Source organism: Notolepis coatsorum, assembly GCF_963971535.1.
Source record: "Notolepis coatsorum genome assembly, chromosome: 20".
In the NCBI taxonomy this organism is placed as follows: domain Eukaryota; kingdom Metazoa; phylum Chordata; class Actinopteri; order Aulopiformes; family Paralepididae; genus Notolepis; species Notolepis coatsorum.
The window spans coordinates 25,989,920-26,006,738 of NC_140184.1; the positions used below are offsets into that span (position 1 = coordinate 25,989,920).

General features: G+C 45.8%; 1 protein-coding gene across 1 annotated transcript in view; it reads left to right on the forward strand.

Annotated features, from left to right (window-relative positions):
• Positions 1-2,597: 2,597 nt before the first annotated feature.
• The window catches only part of nhsb (Nance-Horan syndrome b (congenital cataracts and dental anomalies)), a gene marked incomplete at both ends in the record, with an annotated part of 182,629 nt that continues 168,407 nt past the window's right edge, over positions 2,598-16,819 (forward strand). Inside the window, one exon of the mRNA XM_084337084.1 lies at positions 2,598-2,880. Within this exon, the coding sequence (XP_084193210.1) occupies positions 2,598-2,880 (283 nt within the window). The remainder of the gene's footprint in view (positions 2,881-16,819) is intronic.

The window sequence follows — 16,819 nt, forward strand, 5'->3', positions numbered from 1 at the left end:
CTAAGCACACATGACAGCAACCAAACCAATTTCCCTTTAGGAAATAAGTTTCTCCAGCAGATTTAGCACAACCTCAGCAATCAAGCTAAGAGTTACATCGTATCCCTACCACACAAAAGACACAATTAATGCACAACATGTCTGATAGGAGGTGATAAAGTCCCCAGGGAACCGGGGGGGGAAAACACAATCCTCCTATTTTACCCTCAATACGGCCAGTTAAAACAGGAAAACCTGTTAATGTGTGAACTCACTGTTCATTGTCATTACAGTCTGAGAAAGAACATTCTTTTACTCACTTGTCACCAAGCATAGCTTCATAGGTTAGTTGCCTTAGTAGTGAGTACACGGTACACATAAACACCATGATGTTTCTCACACAACAACCAGATCAATACATCACGATCTGCACGGAGAAGCTAACTGCCAGTGACAAAAACAGCTCACACACAACCCGCAACGTATCCCAAATGCATTGCAACAACACACGTTTTGGGAAAAAACACTGTTATTCACAATACATTTAGCAAAGTAAAACCAGAAGACGTGTTATGAGGTCTGGCCAACCCCGTACCTACCCGGAACGCAGATCAGCGAAGTGCAGTCACAAGACACCGTAGAACACAGCCGTCCTGTGTTGTTCGACCCGGGCAGCGTCGCCGCTCCACCAGTCGCTACAGTCCTCTTTGTTGACGCAATCCCCGTCTAGGCTCAGGTAGGGTCGACGAACATCCCCTGTCAAGGATGACGTCGTGGTCAAGAGTGTAAAACATGTTAAAATCAAAGCACGTTCAACAGAATAGCATCAAGCTAACGGCTGCTCCAACCGTTCGGGTGCTATTGCTTCCGCTCGCGAGACGCCGATCTAACGACGCACGCGACCAGAAGCGAGCTCCCGGCGGCGCGCGAGAAGCTAAGCTACCCCGCGCCAGGCCACTGACCGGCTAACCGTAAGCTATGAACATGTAAACAATGACATAACACTCACCCAGACAGGCCGCCGTTCTGAACCCTCCTCACTTTTTAAGAGAAAAGAGAAAACAAGACGTCAACACCGCTTCACAACGGTGACATTACCACGTCCGGCGGAATCAGCACAGTACCAACTGGCCTGTATAGCTGACTTTGAACATGAATCTGCCGCTATCGCACATTACATGCACATATCCCCTCGTGAAGGAATACTCTCATTTGGATATGAAAGATGGGGTCTTAACACGGTGACAGAGAGAATCCACTCGTCCAGAACACACAGGGATCACCAGTGTCAATGGTCGCGGCCCACTAGTTAAAACTATAATGGTCGCCAGACCAAGGCCTTCTGTCGCCTAGGCGGCTAAACAAAGGACCCTAGCCTGGGGCCGGTTTCCATAAACTTTGTCAAGTAGCCCCCATAGCACTAACAGACAAGTGGAGCCCGCCAGCAAACACTACTCACCCAACCTGGAACGCACCGCTCCTCACAACAGCGGCATGTCCGACAGTTCAGCTGTGGCCTGACAGGTTTCACCCCAACAAACACAGCAAGGAACTGCAGTTGAGAAGCATGCAGCGGCGTGCTCCCAATACGAAAACCGGTGGAGGGTTTTTAGAATGATCATCATCTTCTAGACACTCCAGTACGAAGACAATATCGCCGTATTTTCTCGAAAATAGTGAGAGAGAAAATAAAGATATGATGTCAACGTATCCTTGTTTCCCAAGCTGTTCCTAATCCAATTTCTTCCATCATGGTGTCAAGTGTGGGGATCTACCGAGGCACTTCTTCCTTGTGGTGAAAGCGAGAAGGAGGAGAGCAGGTGACCACACACCTGCTTATGAAGGTAAGCTGATGAGGGGTGTGGTCAGACTAATACTGGTATTAGAGGTACATTTGTGGTTTATTCAGTACGCGTGCACGTACGCGAGATAGTGCAGTAGCGATGCCAAGCTAAGCCACTAACGATACAGAACTGCAATTTCTGTATGAAAAGTGCTATACAAATACAGTTAATATTATTATAAAATGTAATAAATATGACTGGATCTTGTAAACAAGGCACGGTGGAACAGTAGACTTGTACAATGTTTTATCTACCAATGCACACAAATTAGGCATTTTGTGGTTGTCTGTAACCAGCTGGTTACCAATGGTTACATATTTGGAAGAAAAATACACAAACAACATTGTATGCAAGCAAGGCCTCTATTCCCGATCCAACACATCTGCTTCACTCCGGGTTTTATCACTGCCTTTCCTCTTCAGCCCTCTCACCCTCTACTCTGTACGGAGGCACTAGGAGAGCGTGGAGGCCACTGAGCCAACCCACGATCACAGACTCTACACGCATCCTCACACTACTGACCTGGGTTTGGTGGCTGCGCGCTTCGGCGGTGGAGGAGAGCCTACTGCATGTGTGTGTGTGAGTGAGTGTCATCCCCGAGACGAGCAGGATGGAGGATCTCAAGGAGAAATTGGGAACTTTGGATTGACGCCGGGGACAACGCACGGCGCGAATCACAGTTTTTTTCGTGGATATATTTGGATATCCTTTCCCCCTTTTTCCCCCCTAGGGTGTGGGAATTTACACTTGGCTTGTTTTTTCTTCGCATGCAAAATGCCATTCGCCAAAAGGATTGTGGAGCCGCAGCTTCTGTGCAGGCACCCGATTCCAAATGATGATGGTCTGCTTTTCGACTCGGACCTGTGCTCCATCAGTAACGTGGTTCTGTCCCGGACCCTGCGACAGCTGTCCGACCTGGCTCGGCACGCCTGCTCCCTGTTTCAGGAGCTGGAGAACGACATCATCACTACCAACCAACGGGTGTGGGTTCTCCAGAACAAAATAGGCCAGATACAGCAAACTGCCAGTGCCCTGGACCCCAAGAAGGAGGCAGTGCGTAAGTATAGCCTATAACACAAGAGTAACCTAAAACACATCTGTTAATTACACCTGCGCTGTGTGTTTTTATTCATTCACGAGTATGTCTGAGCGTTCAAGTTGAGAAGGACGCGCACCTCAGATCGATATATTGTTATAGCCAATGTGCGCCCACCCTCACGCACGCTCGGGCCGCGCTCCAGTCTCTAATTGAAATGTGTCACACGCACGGATCCATCAGAGCCAACGCACATCTGGTCATTTAGCATGCGTTTGTTTTTTTCATAGGGAATGGTATGCGCGGTAATAATATACAGTCTTATTTGGTTGAGTGGTTCTGATCCATGGTTCCAGACTTTGAACGTGGTGGTCGTCGTCGACGAGGGGAGTAGTCTGGTCTCTGCTACAGCACCGCGGAGGGGCGTGTGTCCCCGCTGCATTGGCTCAGCATCCCAATCTCTTACTGCGGGTACCGTAGCGTAGCGCACACCTGAAGCGTCGGCGACTCGGCGTGGATGCTGAGGCTGAGGGGCTATATTACAACCTTCTTAACCAATGATCATTCTGGAATATGTCATTTGATCGTGGAACGTGGTGTCGAATATATGATGGAAACATTTAGTTTGGAGCTCAGCTGACTGACACAGTCGACTTCGCTGTCCCCGTTTCGCCGTGCGCCAAACCCACCCTTCTCCACAGCGGCACCAACATAGCATCAATAATGAATCTGGATGTCCATATTGCAGGGAAAGATGTGAATTGGCAGTGGTTAGGGCGTCTGCCAACTCTGTTATTATAAAGTCTAATGAATAATGTACGTTATTATCACCAGGTTTAAAGCCTGTGGAATGGCATCTCGGAAAAATACTGATTGGCCTCAATAAAAGAACATGCAACCCAGTGTAACAATATGGTATATGGTCTATTCATGTGTGTCCTACATTTATAATTTTCATCAGTGAGAGCTCTGATCTTACATAGCCATATATGATGATTTTACTCGTATTGGATGTCTGTCTGGTATACTGTTTTGAATGTACAGTAACGTAGATACTGTGATATTCCTGTAGATTACTCATAATCTGGTACAACCATAGAGTATTTTGGGGCCTCAAGCAGTATACTTAACTGTGAACCCCATCTTTAGAATTCACTACACACACACACACACACACACACACACACACACACACACACACACACACACACACACACACACACACACACACACACACACACAGTCACACACACACACAGACTCTCTCTCTCTCTCTCTCTCTCTCTCTCTCTCTCTCTCTCTCTCTCTCTCTCTCTCTCTCTCTCTCTCTCTCTCTCTCTCTCTCTCTCTCTCTCCTCCTTCCCTCCCGACCCAGCATATGTGTCAGAGCAATGCAGGCCATGTCTGTGTTACGTAAAATAGTATGTTTGCCTCATATTCCTCTGTGTACTCTGTTGGCTGTGAATCAGGCTGAAGGAGGCTGTGCTGTCCAACACTACAGGGTCTTAGAAATAAATGTGCCAAACAAAGATGCCCCTACTGCTGTGTTTTCAGTATATCCACTGATGGGACTAGACATCTCCACAATGTAACCTTTATCTCATTCCAAGAATTCTCAATAACCCTCTCTCTTTCTCTCTCACTCACTCACTCACTCACTCACTCACTCACTCACTCACTCACTCACTCACTCACTCACTCACTCACTCACTCACTCACTCACTCACTCACACACTCACTCACTCACTCACTCACTCACTCACTCACTCACCCACTCACTCACTCACTCTCTCTCTCTCTCTCTCTCTCTCTTCTCTCTCTCTCTCTCTCTCTCTCTCTCTCTCTCTCTCTCTCTCTCTCTCTCTCTCTCTGAGTGAAGCGTCACCACTGAGTGAAGCGTCAGACTACTTCTTCTTATTCTCCTGTTCATATAAGCCTTCAACAACCCCAAGGGACTTAGCATGAACATACAGTATATACTTTACACACACACACACACACACACACATACGTATACATCAGGGTTTTCCTCAGGGCGTTTTAGTGGAGGCGCTCCTCCACTGGACTCTAGAGCAGTGGTTCTCATCCTCTTTTATGTCAAGGAACCCCAGATTGATATACTGTACATTAAGCTGGAGACTCCTGTATCGCAGGGACCCCCCATTTAAGAAACAATTGTTTTTAGATACGATTTAGTCCAGAATTCCACAACTATACTGTAGATGGGGAGATTGAAATCGATAACTTCTAGTCAATTAAATAATAGTGCAATTTAACTATTCCCGGAATTTCCCCAATGGGATCAATAAAGGAATATATTATATTATCTTGTTTTTCTGGGGACCCCACCTCAAGGACCCCTAGGGGTCCCCAGACCCCAGGTTGAGAACCACTGTTCTAGAGCATCTGTACTAACGTGGGACAAAGTAATAGATTTGTATTCAATAAAACTTCAGCCTCCAGCCTCCAATGCTCCGGCCACACTGCTCTTGTCGACAACTGGTAAGTTGAAGTTCCCATTGTAACACGCCTCCTTGAACCAACCATAATAATAATAACCAAACCAATGATAAATATCACATCACGGTACAGTTATCAGCAAGAGCAGTTTTAAAGTGAAACACCGGATCAGCCATGGGCACACATCGCATCACTGCTCACACCCTCCAATAACTACTTTCCATAGGGAAACCCTGTACATACAAACACACATTCACAGAGAGAGAGAGAGAGAGAGAGAGAGAGAGAGAGAGAGAGAGAGAGAGAGAGAGAGAGAGAGAGAGAGAGAGAGAGAGAGAGAGAGAGAGAGAGAGGTGTATCATAGATGTACAGGTGATGATACAAGAACACAGTGTTATAGATGTACATGTGATGATACAAGAACACAGTGTTATAGATGTACAGGTGATGATACAAGAACATAGTATCATAGATACAGTATACAGGTGATGATACAAGAACATAGTATCATAGATACAGTATACAGGTGATGATACAAGAACATAGTATCATAGATACAGTATACAGGTGATGATACAAGAACATAGTATCATTGTACAGGTGATGATACAAGAACACAGTATTATAGATGTACAGGTGATGATAGAATAACATAGTATCATAGATACAGTATACAGGTGATGATACAAGAACATAGTATCATTGTACAGGTGATGATACAAGAACACAGTATTATAGATGTACAGGTGATGATAGAATAACACAGTGTTAAATATGTACAGGTGACGGTACAACCTGGACACAGTGTCATAAATGCCAAACTCATCTTACTCAATGTGTGATGACTGTGAGTCGCCACAAGGGGCATAGCAGCTAACCATGTGTGACAGATTGAATGTGTGTGACAGATTGAATGCGTGTGACAGATTGAATGCGTGTGACAGATTGAATGCGTGTGACAGATTGAATGTGTGTAACAGATTGAATGCGTGTGACAGATTGAATGCATGTGACAGATTGAATGCGTGTGACAGATTGAATGCGTGTGACAGATTGAATGCGTGTGACAAATTGAATGCGTGTGACAGATTGAATGCGTGTGACAAATTGAATGCGTGTGACAGATTGAATGCGTGTGACAGATTGAATGTGTGTGAGAGTGAATGTGTGAGAGTGATTATGCATGAGTGAATGTGTATATGAGAGTGAATGTGTGTGAGAGAGTGAGTGAATGTGTGTGAGAGAGTGAGTGAGTGAGTGAGTGAGTGAGTGAGTGAGTGAGTGAATGTGTGTGAGAGAGTGAGTGAGTGAGTGAGTGAGTGAGTGAGTGAGTGAGTGAGTGAGTGAGTGAGTGAGTGAGTGAGTGAGTGAGTGAGTGAGTGAGTGAATGTGTGTTATAATTCAAGTGATTAAATACTGATTTAGATATAAAAAGTAAAGATGAAATCAGAGTCTGGGTCATGTAAGCCTGGAATGGCATTGACTACAATGTTCTCAATAAGTCAATAATCAGTTTCCTGATAGAATCAATTAAACCCCAGTGACTACAGCCTCACTACAAACTGCAGGTAATCATTCTGAATATGCAAATAGCTATAATCAGGTAAACTAGCTATCGAGCAATAGTTAGTTGCAACCAAACTATATGATTGGCTGAGAGGCAATACACCTGTGAGCGTTATGTAGTGTATTACACAGTTGCCTGATGATTAAATGTATTCATATGGCTTTCATTACAGTTATTATTTACACACTGACAAATTGATTAATTGAGTATTCAAACACTATTTGGCGGTTGTTATGAAATCACACTTGAATTTGATTATTTATGGTTGAACTTGTGTAAAGTCCACACTTGCTTTTTTATTTTATTATTATTAGTATTAGTAGTAGTACTGCAGTAGTAGTATTTATTTTCATACCTGATTAATGTGTGCTGTGATGATCAGAAGCATGAGCCATATGCAGCCAAATCACAGCTTTGAAGTAATTGGTCTACAGCTCTACTCCTTCTCATAAATAACACACTCCTTGTCCTTACTGCTCTACTCCTTCTCATAAATAACATAGTCAAGAGTCAAGAGTTTTATTTGTCACGGCATACAAGCATACAGTGAAATGCGGGGGGTCATGCCCGCAGCGATTGTGCAATAATACAAGTAATAAGAATAGGAATGAGAATAAGACATTTGTGCTAGGCTTGGGCGGTATAATTTTTTTCATACCGTCATACTATGCTGACATAATACCCCGGTATACGGTATATGACGGTATAACTTTCATTTTCATCAGCGGGGGGGGGGGGGGGGGGGGGGGGGGGGCCAGAAGCCCGCAGCATCATAGTGCTACTATTGTTAGCTCTCAGAACGGTAGCCAGAAGCCCGCAGCATCCTAGTGCTACTATCGTTAGCTCTCAGAACGGTAGCCAGAAGCCTGCAGCATCCTAGTGCTACTATCGTTAGCTCTCAGAACGGTAGCCAGAAGCCTGCAGCATCCTAGTGCTACTATCGTTAGCTCTCAGAACGGTAGCCAGAAGCCCGCAGCATCCTAGTACTAGTAACGTTAGCTCTCAGAACGGTAGCCAGAAGCCTGCAGCATCCTAGTGCTACTATCGTTAGCTCTCAGAACGGTAGCCAGAAGCCTGCAGCATCCTAGTGCTACATTTACATTTTACATTTAGTCATTTAGCTGATGCTTTTATCCAAAGCGACTTACAAGTTCTGTGCGACAAGACAGCAAGAAGGGTATAACTCTATCAGCTGAGTAACAATGTTCATCAAAGTGTTGCGTGTTACAGTGTAGGTTAGTTTATTAGGACAAGTGCATGACAGTAAGGTTAGTCGGGGTTAGATTTTTTTTTTTTTTTTTTTATCATTTCAGATAATGGTTGAAGAAGTGAGTCTTTAGTCGACTGCGAAAGATTGGACGGGATTCGGCTGTCCTAACTGGGATGGGTAGTTCATTCCACCATTGTGGGGCAAGGACTGAGAATAGGCGGCTTCTCTTTGATGACCCTCCGGGAGCTTGGATAGGAGTAGATCTGAGGCGGCCAGAAGATGCAGAGCGTAGGGGTCTTGAGGGTGTGTAGTTAGAGACCATTGACCGGAGGTAGGCGGGAGCGGTTCCCTTTGCCACACGGTATGCTAGGTCGAGGGCCTTGAAGCGGATACGTGCAGCAATGGGGAGCCAGTGCAGGTCCCTAAGAAGTGGGGTGACATGGGCCGACTTCGGTAGGTTTGAGATCAGGCGGGCCGCTGCGTTTTGAATGAGTTGAAGAGGCTTGGTGGCAGTGGCCGGGAGGCCAGCTAGCAGTGCGTTGCAGTAGTCGAGGCGGGAGATGACTGTTGATTGGACGAGGAGTTGGGTGGCTTCTTTTGTCAGGAAGGGGCGTATCCTTCTGACGTTGCTCAGGAGGAATCTGCAGGTTCTGGTTGTCGCTGCGATGTGAGCAGAGAAGTTCAACTGGTCGTCGAGGACAACACCAAGGTTCTTGGCGGTCGGCGACGCGGTCACAGCTGCATTCTCGACTGTGATGGAGAGGTCGGTCAGGGGGGAGGATTTGGCCGGCAGGTGGAGCAATTCTGTTTTGCTTAGGTTCAGTTTGAGGTGGTTGGTCGTCATCCAGGCGGAGATGTCGGACAGACAGGCCGAGATCCGCTCTGAGACGTGGATATCTGAGGGAGGGAAGGAGAGGAAGAGTTGAGTATCATCGGCATAACAATGATATGAGAAGCCATGAGACGTGATAATGTTACCCAGTGATTTAGTGTAGAGGGAGAAGAGAAGGGGTCCTAGGACCGAGCCCTGGGGGACACCCGTCCGGAGGGGGCGGGTGGCCGACAGAGTCCCTCTCCATGACACTTGGTAGGAGCGGTCATTGAGGTATGATGTCAGCCATGTCAGCGCAGATCCAGCCACTCCCATTCCTGCGAGGGCCGCGAGGAGGATCTGATGGTTGACTGTGTCGAAGGCTGCAGATAGATCTAGGAGAATCAGGACAGAGGAGAGGCCTTTCGCTTTTGCTAAGTGAAGTGCCTCTGTGACCGCAATGAGGGCCGTTTCTGTGGAGTGGCCAGTCCGGAAGCCAGACTGATTGGGGTCTAGGAGGTCATTCTGTAAGAGATAAGCAGTAAGTTGGTTGGATACAGCACGTTCAAGTGTTTTAGAAAGGAAGGAGAGAAGAGAGACAGGACGATAGTTGGCTATGACGGTGGGGTTCAGGGTTGGTTTTTTTATGAGGGGCGTGACTCTGGCTTGTTTTAGGGAGGTGGGGACCACCCCAGAGTTGAGTGAGGAGTTGATGGTTGCAGTTAGGAATGGGAGGATGTCCGGTGCTATGGTCTGGAGGAGTGGGGAGGGTAGCTGGTCCAGCTGGCATGTAGTCGGACGGTTCGACGTTACCAGTGTCAGGGTCTCGGCTTCTGTAATGGGAGAGAAAGATGACAGAGTGAAGGATGAGGTTCTCGATTCAGCGTTTGGAATGGGTGGGGGTTGGGAGAAGGAGCTGCGGATGTTCTCCACTTTTTCCTCAAAGAAGATCGCAAAGTCTTCGGCAGAAAAAGATGAGGGAGGAGGAGGTGGGGGGGGGGGGAGTGAGGAGGGAGGACATGGTAGCATGCAGTTTGCGAAGATTCTTGGCAGAGGCCTCGATCCTATGGTGAAAGAAAGAAGCTTTGGCATTAGTAATGGTTTTGGAGAATGTTAACAAGAGGTTGTGATATGTGTCGATGTCAGCAGTGAGGCGTGACTTTCTATACTTCCTCTCAGCCGCTCTCAGGACCTGTCTTTGTTCTCTCACTGCATCCGTCAGCCATGGACTGGGTGGGGAACGGCGGGCAGGTTTCTCAACGAGGGGACAGAGCTTGTCGAAGGAAGTTGCAAGGGCTGAGAGGAGGGTGGAGGTTGCCATCTCTGTGGGGAGAGCAGAGAAGGTGTCACTCAAAGGTAGAGCGGATATTATGTCAGAGGAGAGGGTGGAGGGGGATAGGGAGGGCAGGTTGCGTCTGAGTGAGACGGTTTGAGTTGGGGTGAAGACTTTTCGGTTAAGCATGAGAGTTAGTGCTACTATCGTTAGCTCTCAGAACGGTAGCCAGAAGCCCGCAGCATCCTAATACTAGTAACGTTAGCTCTCAGAACGGTAGCCAGTTAGCCTGCAGCACCCTAGTACTAGTAACATTAGCTCTCAGAACGGTAGCCAGTTAGCCCGCAGCACCAGCAACGGTAAGCGTGTCTCATTTAATTTCCACCACTGAAGCGGGTTTTCCCCTATCGATTGCGTCCTCCTGTGTGTAGACAACCAGCTCTGCGTGTGCTCGCTCCACTAGTGAGGACTCTCGCCCTCTGCTGGCGCGTGCTGTGTGTGCACTACAACCAATGCCGTCCCTGTCAAAACTCTGTTTCAGTGTAATTGGTGCAATAATACAAGTAATAAGAATAAGACATAACAGATATAATGTACATAACATATACAAAAAGCATGGTAAGACATGCTAAGGTCCTGCGATAGTGCAATACAATGTTAGCTACGGATAAGGCACTACTATACGTAAGGGATAATGTATATAGCTACGAGGTCATTGTCGCAAAACAATTGACGACACTGCATTCTGGAACACCGAGACGCAGCCGAGGTGTTCTAAACGCAGTGAAGGTCAATTATTTTGCGACAATGACAGAGTATAGCTATACATTATCCCGCTTATTACAGGGCTAACTTACTAACAATATACAATTCATTTGACACCATCGACAAGACGAGATTAAATGCAGACGCAGTTGTTCTGTTGCTCCTCGCCGGCAGGTGTGTGGACTTGATTGCACCTGATGTAGTGCAGCTGTAACGCTTAGCTTTCGTGACTGCGATCAAAATGCTTGATTGTGATTGGTCAATAGCGCTCTGTTGCCCCTGACAGCGGAGAATTATCGAGAAATAATTGACTGTCTGTAGTCATTTATAGACCTGTTGGGGAGGATTTCTTTGGTACCGGTATTATAGTGGACACATTGAAGCAGGCAGGGACCACGGACTCAGCCAGGGATAGATTAAATATGGTGGTGAACACTGGGGCTAGCTGGTTAGCACAGGACTTGAGTATCCGTCCTGTTATCCAATCTGGGCCAGCTGCTTTTCTGGTGTTCACCCGCATAAATGCTCTTCTCACACTGTGTTCTGTCACTGAGAGAGTGCCCCCCCCGCAGATGCCCCCCCCCCCCCCCCCTCCACGACAACCGGTGCGTCAGTGACGTTGTTAGCCGGTGAGCTAGCGTCGCCACTGTTTGTACCGGAGTAAAAGGAGTTGAGTTGGTCCGCGAGAGAGCCGTCGGCACTCCCCATTGAGGGGGCGCTGACTTTATAGTCAGTTATCGTCCGTAGTCCTCGCCATAAACCTCTTGTGTCGTTCTGGACCATTTGTGCCTCTATCTTGCCAGCGTATGTCCTCTTAGCAACCTTTACAGCCTTGCGCAGAGTATAGACTGTAGCCTTATACTCTTCCATATTTCCTGACGCTCTGCCCAGGTTATAAGCAGTGGTGCGAGCGTTCAGAGCCACTCGGATACTATTGTCAACCCACGGTTTCTGGCGCGGGAAGACCCAAACCTTTTTCGTGGGTACAATGCTATCTGCTAGTGTTGTTATGAAACTCACGACAACATCAGCAAACTCACTGACGCCACTGGAGCTTGACTGCAACATCAGCCAGTCTACGTCATCAAGTGCGTCCTGTAGTGTGGCCTCTGATTGGTCGGACCACTTCTTTACCCCACGTGACACGACAGCGTCACGTGATCTCTGCCTGTATGCCGGTATGAGCACTCCTTCTCCCTACTCCTTCTCATAAATAACATACTCCTTCTCCCTACTGCTCTACTCCTTCTCATAAATAACACATCCTCTCATGTTCTCTGCTCTACTATAATTCTGTCACACCTGTCGATGAACCACATCTTCAGGAGCACTTCAAACACTCAAACAGGCAGCCGTCTCAGAGCAAGTGAAAATATTAGCCTCACTTTGCCTGCAATATTCATTCATATTAGAATTAGAGTCTCTTGATTTGCTCAGTAATTCATATTCTTTGCATATACAGTACCAGGAACCTGTCCTATGGCAGCAGTATGTACTTAGCATGCATGTCTTTTGTGGTGTGGAAGGAAGCCGCCGCCGGTGTACCCAGAGGAAACTCCACACAGACAACCACCCCAGTCCACCCCAACCTCCAACCAGGACCTTCTAACTGTGGGTCAACAGATCTAACAACCATACCACCACCGTGCCACTTGAAAATAGAATTATAGCCTCTTTGTGAATATTGTTTTATATTTTATACATAAAACAGGGCAAACACAACACGGCAACAATAATAATAACAAGACACCACAATACAACAACAACAATGGGTCTCATTCCCGAATATTTTCCAAAGAGTTCTCTTGGAAGACTTATCTTGGAGTCCACACTGGGAAGATGTCTTAATGACTTAAACTTGTCTCAGCTGATGCCGCGATGAGGAATTTCACCACTCTGAAACATGAACGCGTGTTCCCGTCCAAAGCTCCTTATAAGGCAGCCAATAGGGAAACAAGTCAATAGTTAGACACACCTGTCCAGCTCATTAGAATGCAACTGACGATGCAGCCGTGTGAAAAAATGGTTGCCGATAGGAAGCGCTTTGCAACCGATCAAAATGAGATTAGATTAATTGTACTGTCATCATATAGTACAGCTTGTGGCGCGCACACACACACACACACACACACACACACACACACACACACACACACACACACACACACACACACACACACACACACACACACACACACACACACACACACACACACACACACATTTCAATGAGTTTAATTGATTAATGATATATTCGAAGGAATGCAGGTTTATCTATATCAAACAAAGGTCTGTCCCATTGTATACCAATCAATGGGATATATTGCATGTTGACTCAAATGTATAATTAATCATTAAAACAGATATGTAACAAATAAGAAATACAAATTCCACAGAAGGCATTAAATAATTATTATTTTCAATCATTTCACAATAATTGCATAATTGTGTTTGAATATCTGAGTAATTAAAGTAATTATACATTTGTCCAAAATAGCTGGTTCAGATGTGGTTAATCCAGCTGCCCTGGGCCCTGTTTCTTGTACGTGGTTCAACTAAGTCGATCAAGATGTCATTATCCAGCTTCAGTTAACCCGATGTCTGAAGCCGGGATTTTCCTGTTCCACGAAGGTGGATTCAGTCTCGTTAACTCAAGCCAGACTTGCGACTCAGGCTAAATGCGCGCGGCCGCTTTAGGTGAAAAGCCAGCACGTATCGATGGCAGAGATCCTGATTCTCTAACGGCATTGATTGATTAATTGATTTAAGACTTTATTGACAGATTGCAATACGGCTCAATCGCCTCGCCGACAAGTTAAATGCGTTATCTATAGGCTAATTTTAAGTCCCTCATTACCTCAATCAATCAGATTATATTTCTTTAAACTTGCCTGCTGGATTGAATAATCAAATGAGATCTTGCTAGCGAAAATAATTAGTTAACTGTTATACAGAATTACGATACGGCTCACTTACCCATTGATTGATGTATAGTCAATCTTTAACTTATCTCCAATGTGGTCTAACGGGTTGTTCTTTTGACTTTCACACAGACGACCGGGGTTCGAGACCCTAGTCGTCTCCTTCTTTTTGCAATATAGGAATAATTCAATTTGGTGCACGTTGAGAGCTATATAAAGAATGACATCCTCAATGCATGTAGATTTATAATATTTTAACTTAAAACCAGGCTACTTTGGCGTATAATCATTAATATTATATTCAAAAAAATCATATTGGAAACACCGGGTTTTGAACCCCAGTCGCTGGGTTGGCAGGCTTGAGCACTACCGCTGCACCACTGTGCCAGATGGGATAAATTCATTGTTTATACATTAATGAACGAGAGACCCGTGTTTAGAATATCCTTTGTTTTGAATGAAGTTTATCTCTTTATCCTCATTCATTAATGTGACGTCAACGGCTCATTCAATTTCTCAAATCCGTCAAACAGCGCATCTCATCAGACATCTTAATCCCAGTTACAATTAAAATAACCACATAATGTGTACATCGCACGAGCGAGCGCCACCGTCGCCACGGTATATATAACGTGCATTATTTAGGACAAAGTGAATTTAGTATCAGCATTTTGGGTCTATTTTACATTTCAAAAGACCCCTCTGGAAGAATGGAGCACAAGAACGTAATTCAGAATGGTATAACGCAGATCCTAGGCTGTGGGAATAATTTCAGGAAACGAGCTGTCACTTTCTTTGCGGGGGCGTGGCTCTGCGTGATCCGGCTAACTTGAACTTGAACTCTGCTTTCGACCAGGCTCAAACTTTTGGATCTGTTGTCATGGTGATTTGGAAAATCCACGTACATGGAACCGGAAAGTCCGGCTAACTCAGTTATCCAGTTAAAGTTATCCGGCTAACTCAGTTATCCAGGTACAAGAAACAGGGCCCTGTGATCAGATGAATCCATATTATAATTTTTTTCCGACATCAAATGCATAATTTCTTATCGTACAAATATTGTCATATTTATTTTTATTATGATTAAGTAATTAATTCCAATGAGGCCTGTAGCGTTGACATGAAGGAATCACTATGAGAACACAGTCTGTCAAGTTAATACAATTTTCAATCAGTCAATCAATCATAAGTGTGCTCCTCAGCACTCTTAAATTCTGCTCTCAGCCACGGCCAAATCCGATCTCAGGAACATTTGGGGAATCGCGCTACTAGCGCTAATATGTCTTAAATTGGCCTGAGAGGAAATTCTTTGTCGTAAATCCATTCGGGAATGAGACCCAATAATAACAATAATAATGACATTAGCAATCATAAAAATCATAAATACAGAACATAGAAACATTAAAATCAACGTATACTATTAGAGACGCCACAAAAGGCACCACAAAATACATTTCCTCCCCCACTCCCCCACTCCCACCCCAGGACCCCCGGACCCCCCAGGACTATCACCCCAACCCCGCTCCGCTGCTATATGGTGGTCTTAACCTTCTCGGCCGCTGCGACCCACAGCTCAATGCTGGCCTGTCCCACTCCAATATGACCCGTGCAGTAGAGATTTCCATATAAATGACATCCAGCAGTGTCAGAGACCAATTAATCATTGAGAGTTTCTCAGGTTCCTTCCACCTCATGGCTATCAGCTTCTTGGCTGCAGTAACGCCCGCCAGAATGATTATTTTTTGTTGTACAGTATGGATGCTGGTAATGATATATAATTTAGAAGTAGTGTTGGTGCCGTAAGTGGAATTGTTAGGTTACATATGTTTGAAAGTTGAGTTGTTATGGATTTCCAAAACCGAGCTACTGGTGGGCAATCCCAAAACATGTGCATATAAGTGCCAGTGGCCCTCAGAGAGCACAAAGTGCATCGAAGGTCGGTCACCAGTCCCATAGCAAACAGCTTCCTAGGTGTGAGATACATCCTATGAATATAATTAAATGTATACTATTTGCTTATGATTAGGGTTGCTGGCAATATGGTCAACATAATATCCAATACACAAAAGGGTAATGGCAAAATTCCAACACGCTATCCACTCAATAGTGGCAAAAGGCAACCCAACACTCCACTCAGGTCAGTGGCAATGGCAGAAAAGGCGCCCTGTGTGCCTGAATACTTTCGACAACAAATGTTTGTTTCCGCGTCTCTGATTGGCCCGCACGTTTCTGGTCATGTGACATGTGCGCCAATCGTGGGACCGCAAGTTTCTACACTGGTTAAGCTTAGGCGCTCTTTCGAAGTTGGTTAAAGTTAGAGTTTGTCTTAGAACATTGCGATAGAATGCCAGGTAGTTTGCAGGCTGTCAGACCCGGAAATAGGCGCAGAACTTGCTGTCCCACGATTGGCGCACATGTCACATGACCTGGCCAATCAGAGCGCAAAACTCGAACGTGGAAACAAACATTTGTTGTCGAAAGTATTCATGCGCCCCGTGTGGGTGCAGGCTCTCAGGCTTTATCCACCCGCCCCTTAATGAGTGATTGTCCTCAGCTGTTGTCATCATCGGGTAATCAGCCACTCTACAGGAAAAAGGGGGGGGGGGACGGGCGTGATTTTTTTTCGTAGCCGCAGTTTGCGGAGACACTCTCTGATTGGCCACTGACGTTTCTGGTCGTGTGACATGTGCGGCCAATCGTGTGACGCCTGTTTCTTTCACCGGTTAAGCTTAGGCGCTCTTTCGAAGTTGGTTAAGGTTAGAGTTTGTCTTAGAGCAGGGCGATAGAACACCAGCCCTGATTCCAAACTCTAACCTTAACCAACAAGAGTCGCCTAAGCTTAACTAGTGATAAACTAGGCGTTAGGTAGTTTGCATGCTGTTCGAGGCGGAAATGGGCAAAGACACAGGCGTCACACGATTGGGCGCACATGTCACATGACCATAAACGTCAG